Source organism: Acanthisitta chloris, unplaced genomic scaffold (genome assembly GCF_000695815.1).
Source record: "Acanthisitta chloris isolate BGI_N310 unplaced genomic scaffold, ASM69581v1 scaffold233, whole genome shotgun sequence".
Lineage (NCBI taxonomy): Eukaryota > Metazoa > Chordata > Aves > Passeriformes > Acanthisittidae > Acanthisitta > Acanthisitta chloris.
In genome coordinates, this window is record NW_008665168.1 from 1 (window position 1) to 12,903 (window position 12,903).

The 12,903-nt window shown below is 37.0% G+C and overlaps 1 protein-coding gene across 1 annotated transcript; it reads left to right on the plus strand.

Moving 5' to 3' along the window:
- Window positions 1-3,597: 3,597 nt before the first annotated feature.
- LOC103799298 (cytochrome b5 reductase 4-like) lies at window positions 3,598-12,170 on the plus strand (the record flags this gene model as incomplete). The annotated part of the gene is made up of 6 exons (XM_009071605.1): window positions 3,598-3,738; window positions 4,910-5,062; window positions 5,697-5,847; window positions 8,906-8,992; window positions 10,563-10,727; window positions 11,553-12,170. Coding segments are annotated over 6 exons (752 nt in total), but the record flags the coding sequence as incomplete, so codon positions are not given.
- Window positions 12,171-12,903: the final 733 nt, after the last annotated feature.

Below are 12,903 nucleotides of genomic sequence, written 5' to 3' on the forward strand. Positions count from 1 at the left end.
AGTAGAACGTTCAGACCTACATGTCTTTCCTTTATTCAGTCAGGGCAAAAGTTCTATGTGGCAAATTAGAAAGAAAAAGGAGGAGGTAAATGTTATTTATGTGGAAAAGGCTGGAATAAGGTTGGAAGGGTCAAAAAATTGTCAGGAAACAGTGAATCAGTTGATGAATCAGTTTTTTAACTCCTCTCTCCACTCCCAAATATCTGTTAAGAGTAATAGCTAATCAGTAGTATGGGCTATAATTACCAACCTCACAGATCCTTTTAAGCAATTCTTAAGTCTGCAGAACTGTCAGCAAACTTAGCATATTTATTTGTGTACTATACTTTGCAATCTTACTGTGGATCGTTTTTCAAAAGAAGGACAGAAAAACAAATTTCAACAAACTTTTTGTAATATTTATGTAGCTGCAGAGATGCTTTGCTTCAGTTTGGCTTTACTTCAAAACTAGTATGTATGAAATTATTGACTTTCATTTTTTCAGGGCTGTAGGCATTCTTTTGATACACCTGAAATGTTTGCCCATTAAAAATAAGGGACTTGTAGGATGTTAGATGAAAGATGTGAGAAAGTCTAAAAGAAAGATTTGTTCCATGTAACAGGCTTTACATTGTGTCTCTGCAGGCATTTATAGTGGATAACTCCCTAGTAGGTATTTGAATAATTTAAGAAAACCAGTGTATGCAGGAAAATGTCATGGCCTTCTATTGTGGCAATAGTGGTATGTAATGAATTTCATGCTAATATAGTCAGTGCATAAATTGCATGTGCAGCTGAGATTTAGTAACAGTCAATGCATGAATTGCATGTGCAGCTGAGATTTAGTAATCTGAATGTATATTTCCAAGCTTAACTACATGTATTTAGAGGCTTTAGATGTTCTAGCAGAGTTTATTTACACCCTTGGAAATAAAGTCAATTAGAAAGAAGCATCTCTGAGGTGAAAAATAGGTGAACACTTAGCTTCTAAGCATTTTATGGATAAATATTGTTTGTTTGAAAGCTCTTCTCAGTTCAAGATTTTTTTGTTTCAGTTGTGGTTGAATTGACAGGCTGTGATCCTGCACTTACTGGAGAATGAAATGTTAATAGTGCTGTTCCTCCAGGCAGCAATTGACTGCACTGTTGTGGAGTGCTCTGTAACTAGTCTCCTGCTGTCTTCAACTCTTTAGCTGTGTTTTTAATCCAGAGTATCTGGAAAGAACAAAATGTTTGAGGTAATAATGATGGAATAAGGAAGCTGCAGCGCAGATAAATTATTTGGAAAATGATAATTCATTAGATGAAATTACTGAAATACTTAAAGTGGTCCTTAAATGACTCTTGGAACACTGGGGAAGGAGAATGGACAGGTTAGCGTACCCTCTGAAGCTTTCTTTCTTAAAGTCCAGCAATTGTTGGTCATCTTCAATTTATTGAAGGCTGCTAGATGGTCTCCCTGGAGCTTTCTCTTCTCCAGGCTGAACTACCCCAACTCTCTCAGCCTGTCTTCATAGAGGAGGTGCTGCAGCCATCTCTTCATTTTTGTCCACCTTCAGGTTCCTTAGATGGCCTCAAACCTGATCTCTTGCAATGGCTGGTTCTTCATTCTCCCAGTCTCTGCCTTTTCCTTCTGCAATTTGAACAGTGTGACTGGATAACTTGCTGGTGATGACTGAGGCAGAAAACGACAACTTGTTCCCAAGTGGAAATGTCAACAGGCCTATGTCAGTTAATAGACTATTACAGTTGAGAGTTGAGTATTAGCTTCATATATTTAGCATTTGTTGTGAAATTAACCTTTGTAAGCATTTTTTATTTCCAGAATGAAAGCTACTAAGTTGTTGCTTTTGCATCTGTGCCCGTTGTTCTTTGAAGTACTTCTTTCTTGTTGTTTCATCCCTAGTTATGCTGCAGTCCCTGGCTGTAGTCAATAGGGCATAGCTCTCGATTTTGTTGTGTTTGCAAATCCTCTCTTAGACCCTGAAGTGACAGAATGATGCAGATTACAGAGCTTGGGATAGTTGCTTAGTGAAGAAGGTTGCAGATCTGTCCAGCCATTTCCAGCATAAGTGGTGGGTTATTCCCCCTGTTGTAGCAGAGACAGAGTAAATGGCTTATCTTGCTCCGAGACTATTGCAGGTGTAAGGGAGACATTATGTGTCCATAAGGTATTGCTGAAACTGTTACAGCTTTCCCCCATTGTCTTTGAATAAAGCTAAATATTCTAGGGTGTCGTCCATAAGGTATTGCTGAAACTGTTATAGCTTTCCCCCATTGTCGTTGAATAAAGCTAAATATTCTAGGGTGTTCCTTCTCTCTCTCCCCACTGTTGTGTTTTTTGTTTCACCCTCATCACTATAGGAATGCACAAAGGTGGTGTTTTGGTTATTTTTCCAATAGTTGTTCTGCTTAACGGTGTTGTTGCTTTCTCAGTTCTGTGAAGATTTTTGGTGGAAATGCAAACCTTGCATAGTGTTTGTATTTATTTTTAAATGCTTTCTTTTTTTTCAGTTACCTTCTGCCAGGCATTGGTGCACAGGTTGAAAAGTACTGTCTTTGAAACCAATGCCCTCACCTCCAAAACAGCTGTATCAACAAAAATTTGTGCTGTACATAAGACCTTGTAGTTGATTTCATTAAGCATGTGAATATATAACTGGAGTTCGTAATTTCTAGTTAGCCAAAAGGCAGAAATTCATGTCTGGAATGTTTATTGATAATGCTGAAGTGTGCATTGCCTATGTAGGCACAGATGTTAGTCTCGTTTTATGCAGGCACATAAGTATTGGTATTGTTTCTGAAAAACTGTGCAAAACTGTAGCAAAAATTCTTGTGCTAATAGCCAAGTGTAGCAGTGTGGGGTGGTCAGGTGCTGGGTGGGTTTGGATGGTCTGTTGCTGAGGACTGTGGTGCTGTGCTGGCTCATGTTTCACTTGCATTACCCCAGCTGGTTTTGGTCTGTAGACATGTACTTATGCTGTGGTTGTATGGTGAATTTACTACAGGTGCAGTGTAGTACAAGGGGTTCTGGTTTCTGCTTGGTTTTGGTGCTTTTCTACTTCTTCCCAGTCAATGCTGATAACTCACAGGCTCAGTCCCTTATAAGCCTAATGTAGGGCTATAAATGAGTCATAAGTCAAAAATTATAAAAATAATTAGAAGGAATTATACAAGAAGCATCTGTTTATAGTATTTTTTATAGCAAGAGAGCCAGAGAGGGACTCTTTGTTAGGAGCTGCAGTGATAGGACAAGGGATAACAGGTTCAAGTTGAAGGAGGGAAAATTTAGGCTAGATATTAGGAAAAAGTTTTTTCCTGTGAGGGTGGTGAGGCACTGGCACAGGTTGCCCAGGGAAGCTGTGGATGCCCCAACCCTGGCAGTGTTCAAAGCCAGGCTGGATGAGGCCTTGAGCAACCTGATCTGGTGGGAGGTGTCCCTGCCCAGGGCAGGGGATTGAGACTAGATGATCTGTAAAGTCCATTCCAACCCCCAAAATTCTGTTTCTGTGATATAACTGTATACAGTGAAATATATACACTTCTCTGTCTCTTATTGAAAGATATATAAGAATAAAAAGCTTGAGACTTAACTAACAAGTGAAATCATATTTTTAGGACTGTTCTACAGAAAATGCAAGTTGATTTCTAAGACAGAAGTTACCCACGACACCAGGCTCTTCTGCTTAGTGTTGCCTATGGGCACACATCTCCGTGTTCCCATTGGACACCATGTTTACCTCAAACAGATTATTGCAGGTAAGAAAAATTGAGAATGTAGTTATGGATATATTAACATAATTCCTTCTCATAGTCTTGTGAGAATGCCAAGTCCATGGTCACTAATTCCTTGGTTGTATTTAGAAAGTCTCTGCTTCCAGGATCACAGTCAACGCCGAATAACGAACTGACTGGATTAATGTTGATGGAACACTAACTACTGAGATGGTTGTTCTTTCCTGTTGAGTTTATTGGTTCTTCTTTCAACTCTCTCTACTGAAGTAGTGCCATTTGTCTTTGAAGGAGGAAGCTCATTGTATATGTGTTGTGTATCGTTAGTCCATTCCTTTTAGTTTGAAACTTTTTTGAAATGAGGAGGGTAATCTTACAATTTTGCCCTTTTTTTTCCTCCTCCTGAGGGATTTAGAGTAGTCATGGTAACACTACTTTACACTCCAGTTGTGTGATATTAATGATCACTCGAGGTTACAAGAGGAATGTTTCTTGAAAAGCATATTTTTCTGCCATTCTTCAAAATTTCATAAAAGGTGAACTTCAAAAAGAAAAAGTAAAGTCAAAGAAATATCGGAGTTGTTTTTTTTAAGGGTACTTTTTAAAATATGTGTATTAATAGTTATGCTGGTCACTGTACTTGGATTAAGCTGTGCATGGTAGAGAGACTTTGCAGAAGAATTTTTACAAATCCATTAGTTGACAACTGTTTTCTCCTCGTCCTTACCTAATTCTTTGCTGATGTCCAACTCTTGCAATCTTCCTTTCTATCATTATACAACAGTTTTTTGAAATGCTACTGAAAGAAAATGTAATTGTGCAGTACTAAAAATCTGCTGGTTAAGTTCAGGAAAAATCAAGCTGTGGTACTTAAAAATTAATGCAAATGTTTAGATTTTTTTGCTATTTGGAGATGACTTTAGATATTTTCATCCAGTGTTATGAATTGCTAAGTAGGATAGAAATAACATAATGTACAGTGGCCTGAAGATTTTAACTGGAAGTAAAAGGCTTCCAATTCTGTAATAAGAACTGGTGCAGTGTAAAGTAATGTGCTTGATAAAAGCCTGTGATGGTGTTATTTTTATGGCTTATACAGGTTATTTATTTACCATTTTTTTATTCTGGTATTTCCTTGTAGTACCTGGATGTAAGTACTTTTCATGTTATTTCAGCAATCTTTTTGTCTTCTGTCTAGGGACAGAGGTAGTAAAACCATACACACCTGTATTGCCTTCTTTGCTGCCGAATTTCCAAGAACCATCTCACCATAACGGTGTGCATATTTATTTAATGATTAAAATTTATTCCTGTGGACTGTTCACACAGGCACTTGACCACCTACAAATTGGTAAGTATATGTAATGGGGTTTTTGTTTGTTTTTGCAGCAATTGCTTTATCTTTTCAAATCCATTGTCTTGACTGTTGTGATGTTCTTATTGTTTCCCTACTTACACACTGGGACATACTTAGAACATTTCTATACCTTATTCTCCATTCCCTAAATGTACAGGTTTATCTTCACTGCAATTAGGAGTTGTACATTAAAGCTCTCCTGACTGATTTATCAAATGTGTTCATGTTTGACTAGTCACATATGTGAACTGTATCACACATAGCTGATCACTTTGCTCTGTGAACAACAACTTGTACTTTCACATAAGGAAAGCTAAATCTGTTTTACTGGACTTAAGGTGCACTTCCTGTTCCATTTCAGATATGAAGGCAGATTTTTAACACTGACTTTACAAGTGTTTATGTAGTCATTTAGTGTAAAATTCATCAAGACAAAACATTTTAATTGTACATTTCTTCTTTTAACAAGAGTTACCCTTATGTGAAATGTGTAGTATCTTTCTGAAAGGAACCCTAATACTACAAAGATGAAAGCAATATGAAATAGCCTTTAAAAAATCAGAATGCTCATTAACTCATTTTCATCTCATTAATGTTTGCTATTTTTCTTTTTTTTTTTTTAATGAAGGAGACTACATATCTGTCAGCAATCCTGAAGGCAGCTTCAAGAAGTCACAAGTTCAAACTTCAGAAGATCTCTTTTTACTGGCAGGAGGCACAGGCTTCACACCAATGGTTAAGCTGCTGAATTCAGCTCTGACTGAAGTGAGTTGTCTCAGGTGTGTATGCTCTGTATGATTTAATCCCAAACTAGAGTAATCCATAGAAGAATGAAACGTAATGGGCAAACCTCAGTGTTGGTAAAACAGTTAACAAAAAAAATGGTATGGAAGCATTTTTCTTCAAACTCATGCCAAAAGTTGGTATGCTTTAGAGAAGAGTCTGACAGAAGTTTAGCAATTTGCACATACTTTGTTATTGGCTACCATCAACATAATTGACTGATTTACATTTTGGATTTTAGATGTACAAACGAGCTCACTGAGTAGAAACTTTGAGTTGTTTTTTTTTTAATTAGCTTTACATTTGGCTGAGTAGAAACTTTGAGGAGTTTTTTTTTTAATTAGCTTTACATTTGAGTGTCTTTTTATTTCTTTAGTCTTCAAATATTTCAATGTAGATATTGGTTTTTGGACTGAGGAGGGCTGCAACTTTTTAGTTATAGCTTCTCTCTAATCTACTAGAATAGTGAGTGTGTTGTTTTCACCTGCTAAGCAACAGTAACACATTGTTACCAGATGAATTCCAGTTTTCAAAAAAGGTGCCACTTATGTAAGAGCATTAACTACATTCAGGTGCATTTAAAAGTGTGTATTGCGTATGCATTCTGTACCCTGCTTGTGAAAGCTCGAGAAGAAAGCATTACTTGTTCCTGGTCAGGGGAACAAGTTGTTATGTCCCTCAGAACCCCAGAAATAATAGTTTTGACATGATTATCCATTTAAAGCTGAGAGAATGCAATAGCTCAGCTTCAAAAGGAAATAGAGTTACTGTAGTGGCATACTTTGGTAGAGGTGAGGTGTGTTTTCATTCCTTTTAGCAAAAAATCTTCCTCTAGAGTCACATCGTACAGAATTTTGTAGATTACATTTTTGTCGATATGAACTATTATAATTTGGGGGAGTATAGAGATGAAAGATATACCCAAACTGTTTTCTATTTATAGCAGAGTCCAATTCAGCAGACTTGTTACTGTTTTCCTAGACATTTGAATTTGGACTCCTGTGTTGGTGACTAACTTCTGAGTTTTATTCAAAGCAAGGACAAAATGTTTTGGTTAACTGTGTCTTTCTGAAGCACATTTTGAAACAGCATGGAGAGATTAATTGGACATTAATCTTCATGCTAAAGCTGAAAAGGGTGACATGTACTGTAGAAGTTTGTTTCTAAAAAAAACACAAAACAAGCCTAAACCCAGATATTATTCCTATATTGTTTATATTTCAGCAATTACATATAGTCCTGCTAAGTGAGCAGAGAGGTTGTGTCCTGTTTGGCTCTTCCAAAGTATCATCAGTAGCAAGTAACAAGTGACTGGTTGGCTTTGCAAGTCCAAAGAATAAATCTGCCATCAGACAAAATGCTTGGGAAGCATGTTCTAAACTCTTCAGCATGATTTCTTATGGGAACTCAGTGTTGGTTTGGGATGCAGCAGCATCTGGTTCCTTACCATTCAAAGTAAATGAATTTTTCCTTCTTGCTGTGGAGACTGGTTAGGTGCTGGAATGACTCAGTCTGGTACAAGTTCTGTTTATATGCAGACACCTAAACCTGTTTTCCTGACTGTTCTAGGCAACTTTATATTTGATCTTTAACCCTCACTTTCTCTTTTGGGAAAATACTGCAAGAGTGTCTTTAAAATATGTATGCTTATATATCTGAGATACATGTGTATCTGATGTGTATAAATACATGTTTATATATTTATGTACATGAGATTGTGTGTGTATATATAAGCAATATAAATGTAATTTGCATAGAATTGTTTTGCTTTGGAAGGTCTTTTAACATAGTCTTTTAAACTTGAAGTTGAAGAACAGCTGGAGATGATGAACTCTCCTCAGAAGCCCTAGGATGTATGAAAGATGTGTGAAAACATGAGTGAAAATAGCTCACTGCAAGGTACAGAGCAGAAGGTGATGGGAATTAATAGTTTCTGTGCAGCGTCACAGAAACATACTGTGTCTAGCTCTAGTCTCTTAGGAGCAAGGCTGGCCACAAGTATATGGGACACTGGGTATTTGAGTGCTGTGTCACAGAGCTGGAATTGCAGGGCTGTGTGAGACCAGCAGGCTTAGCTGGCAGAACCTCTGTGGTTCTGCATGTGTTTCTGTGACAGATATCCCAGTTCTCTGGCTTCCTGCATGTAGGGCACTGAACTTACTGCTACTGGCATCACAGCAACGTGTTCTCTTCATGCAGAGTGGGAAAAAAAAGTCACTTAAAGCCCTGTGGGGTGAGTTCAGGCACTGTTTGCATTTAACAGTACATCATCTGTCTCATATCACTTGTCCCCAGGGTACTAGTCCATCATTAGCAATAAAGGAAAAGTTAGGTTTGTGTGGCATCATTAGGTGGTAATTATAAAGTCAAACTGTGTTTTGCCTCCACTGTAGCATAAAAGTCTGAACAGCTAATGGCACTGACCTTAATGACAGAACATATTTTTTTTTTATATGAGCTATCTGGCAAACATGAGGCTAGTAAACAGTAGCTTTCCAGGGAAATAGTTTTTCTAAATTGACAGATAAAGGAGGGATAAGATGACCTGGTACAGAGCTGTAGTTCACTCTTCAAGTTAGGAGTTAATTTTCTCTGTCTGTAAAGATTTCATTAATTTCAGTCTCTCCTGTACTAACTTGTGTACAATATTAAAAAGATGTACAGACTTCATATACAAGTTATTAATTGTAGTGCTCAAACAATATTGAGAAACCACTGGGTAAAATTAGACAAACTAAACCACGTTGTAATTTGAGTCAGGTCACAGTAACTTCAAGAGACTTTTCTTAGGACAGCAGTTCCTGAATTAGAGGTTGCAACTGCAGAGAGGGCTATGATGTTTAGAAGAAAGGTCACAAATCCAACAGATTCAGGTGCAGCAAGAAAGAAACTATATTGGGTTAGTGGCAAAAAGATTTGAGGATTGCAGAATTGAAAAAATCCAAAAAAAGTAAGTAAAAGGTTTCTGTATAATGCAATAAGTTAAAATTCTTTAAAGTGTTTCAAACACAAAAACAATCTGCAGTTCATTTTTATTTTATTCTTTTTTTTAAGGACAGTGAAGCTGATCTTCTTCAACAAAACAGAAGATGACATACTTTGGAGAAACCAGTTAGAGCAATTAGCCCTTAAAGATGAAAGGTATTTAAAAGTCCTGGGGAGAAAAATTTGTACCATCTCAGTGTATAGGAGAATAAGTCTTGGGGCTGAGACTAACTGTACAGCTTTGTCTGATTCTGGAAATTCTTAGCTAAGAATATAATGAGACTGGAAGGAGATGTATTGGTCACAGATGCATAGCAGCAGGGTATGTCACGTTCAGGGATTTGATTTGACAGATGTTTATTGGAGACAATTTGTTAATGAGGTGACTTTTTAAGACTGAGAAACTTCTTGAATGTAAAGAAAATTTGCCTTAGCCTTTACAGATATTCAAAGAGAAGCACAGGAGTGATAGAGAAGGATAATGCACCTCAGGAGCAACATTCTGAATTGAGAGAAGTCTTTGAAAATCTTTTTGGTTGGGAAAATGTTTATCTAGAAATTCAAAGTTTAAATTAGACTTGTTAGTTTCATTTTTCTCTACTAATTGTTGCATTTTTCCCTCAATTGCAGTGTAATTCTGGATTAAAAGCATAGAATCATTGAATTTAAGGGTTGGAATGGACCTTATAGATCATCTAGTCTCAATCCCCTGCCCTGGGCAGGGACACCTCCTCACTAGATCAGGTTGCTCAAGTCCCACCCAGCCTGGCCTTGAACACTGCCAGGGCTGGGGCAGCTACCCTGGGCAACCTGTGTCAGTGTCTCACCACCCTTACAGTAAAAAATTTTTTTCTCACATCCAACCTAGACTTTCCCTTCTTCAGTTTGAACCCATTACCCCTTGTCCTGTCATTGCAGTTCAAATGCCCTAGTGCACATGTAATGTCAACATAGTTTAACAGGATTATAAAGTTACCTCTAAATTTTGGTTCCTTTGCCGTCATCACTAGATAAACTTTCTCTGCTTAGATTTTACGTGATAGAAGTAAGTTTTGTTTATGCTTAGTTAATTCTGAGTTGAATTGTTCTTTAGTTGAAATCACTTGTTCCTTCACAACCTTGAGGTGAAAAATCAATGCCATTTCATAACCTGGTGATGTCTGGCACATTCAGAGCTTCATAGGCTAGATGTTGTGCAAATTTACAATAAAAACCCTTTCTCCATTTCAACAGAAGCCTCAGATACACGAGTACCTGCTTTTTACTCAATAAGTATTCTGTTAGTGAGTTTTTAAAGCCAGCTGTAGTATTTGCTCATCAATGAAAATGAACTGACATTTTCACAGGTTTGGTTAAGCATTCTTATTTCACTGTTTGTGTATCAAGCCACACCAATATTTGTATAAGTGAGTAACAGAGCAGCAAAATCTGTGCTTTAGTGTCCTGATTGGTCCCAGCTGTTTTTCTTTGCAAGGTGAAATACACAGCTAGAATTTCTAACATTTAAAGATAGGGTTAAATAATTAAATGCACAATACTGGAGGTGGTTTGACTGACTTGATTGGTAGAAACAACTAAATATCTGTGAGATCTTATACTGTGCAGTGAGGAGCTGGGCAGGACAGGAAGGTAATCATGGGAAACATCAGTGTCTCAGTCAGTAGCACTTGGTGTAGAAGGTTACTAATCAGAGGCAATACTAATGAAATATTCTTCTGTTTCCCAGGTTTGAGGTTCAGTTCATTCTTTCACAACCAACAAAGGACTGGGTGGGTAAGCAGGGAAGGATTTCTTCATCTCTTCTCTCTGAGTTTGTGAAAAGAAGCAGAAAAGCCTCCAAAATGCTTATCTGCATCTGTGGTCCAACACCTTTTACAGAACAAGGCGTACAGTGAGTATTCTAAATGCACTAGTGAGCAAGAAATTCTGTTCCTGACTTGGTGGTAGTCTCAAAAATGGCCTTATGCAAAAAAAAAGGAATTTAGAAAAACCACTAAGTGTCATTCTTGAGGAGTATATTTATATTTAGTGTATAGCTAAGTGATTATCAGCACTCTGTAAGTTTTATGAGTTCTAGTAAGTTGTCCAAAACTTTCTGAGAGCATCTCTTTAACAGTGACCTATTTTCACCAAGGTTTTAAATTCTGCTTTTAATTTGATGTTCATAGAAAAGTTGCAACAATGGGAAATAAGCTTTCTGTGTTGGTGTTAGCTTGACAAGTGAAGTCATAGAAGTAAAGTTCAAAGCAGTTGTTTATTCACAAACTTTTCTCTTGATTTTTTTTTAATTAATGCATTTATTTATGTCTGTACCTAATACTTTTCCTATTTAAATACATGGCATATAAAAGATAAAAGGTCCCCTAACTTTCAGTTTCAAAATATCGAAGCAATACGACATCACTTGCATTTCTGCAGTCCCATAGAAATCGGGCATAGGGATCTAATGGGGGATGGAATTGGCCAATAATTATGCTGCCTCTTGAGAAATCTGAGATAATTTGAGTTATGTCTGTATTTATTTTTAGAAATTGTTTTCAGTATCTTAAAAGCTCCTGGGCATTAGTTGTTTTCTAAATGTATTTGCAGGGGTAAACTTGATTGTGCATGTCTGAATGAAAACAAGATAGTGACACTGAAGTTATACTTTAGCTGCGTCTCTGGTGGGTTTTGAGTTCCAGATATGAATATTACCAACTTGATTTCTGATTTTCAGGTATCTGAAGGATCTTGGATACTCCCAAGAAGAGATACATGCTTTTACTGCATAAATTCTTATGAGGATATCAATGTTTGTTTGTATAATTCAATCTTATTTATTTACGTTCATGAATTTAAATAAGCGAGAAGCAATTTTGTAAGACTTGAAACTTCACTCTTGGTACCAAACTGTTTCTCAGAAGAAGTGAATCTTTGAGAAAAATTTTATACTGTGTTTTATCTTCTTTTTGTAAATATTTTTGCTAATACTTAAGTCATCCGATATATTAATTTATTGTAGAGCCAAGCAAAAAAGTACAGTATACATTGTGTAAGATACTTCGTGTTTCTGGTTGATGAGAATCTTTCAATTTATGACAAGTGCTGATGTAGGTTTTGACTTGGTAGAGCTTATTGTTTCTTACTGTAAAAAGTCTTAAGAGCAATACTGTCTGAGATTAAATATTGCACTGTAACTCAGGTAATCGGTCATTGAGAACATGTTCTTTTTCATCTGATGTCTCTATTTGACTTGCAAGTGATCCAGATACATTTTTGGCTTTGTACACAAAGAATAAAACTACCTTTGGTAAAATATAAAATTTACATCAAATAATAAAAAATAATAATTTTACATTACTTCATGCATTTCTGTGATCTTTTTTTTTTTGTATTCTCAGTTTATAATGTCAAACAGAAAAGTTTTCACAAGCTTAGGACACCAGCTGAGAACTCAGAGACAGAGTCTTGGTCTCCCGTAAAACATCCTGTGTGACCTCACTGATATCAGGCATCCCTCCTTGTCATGAGACATTCTGAAGGTAAAAACATGACAGCTTATAGCTTGCAGATACCAGGGTCAGGACCTAAAATTATTTGACAGGTTGCAGTAGTATTAAATGAGGTTATTTAAGTCAGTGGAGTTTTTTACTCCATTATTGTGTTATCATGAGACTCTGTAATCTGTGACACTGGTGAAGGGTCTAGAGAGTAAGTCCTATGAGGATTAATTGAGGGAGCTGGGCATGTTTAGCCTGGAGAAGAGGTGGCTTAGGGGAGATCTTGCTTTCTACAACTACCTGAAAAGAGATTGTAGCCAGGTGGGAGTTGATCTCCTTTGCAACTAGTGAGAGTACAAGAGGACATAGTTAATTGAGGGAGCTGGGCATGTTTAGCCTGGAGAAGAGGTGGCTTAGGGGAGATCTTGCTTTCTACAACTACCTGAAAAGAGATTGTAGCCAGGTGGGAGTTGATCTCCTTTGCAACTAGTGAGAGTACAAGAGGACATAGCTTCAAACTGCACCAGTGGAGGTTCAGGTTGGACATCAGGAGAAATTTCTTCATGGAAAGGATTGTCAACCATTGGG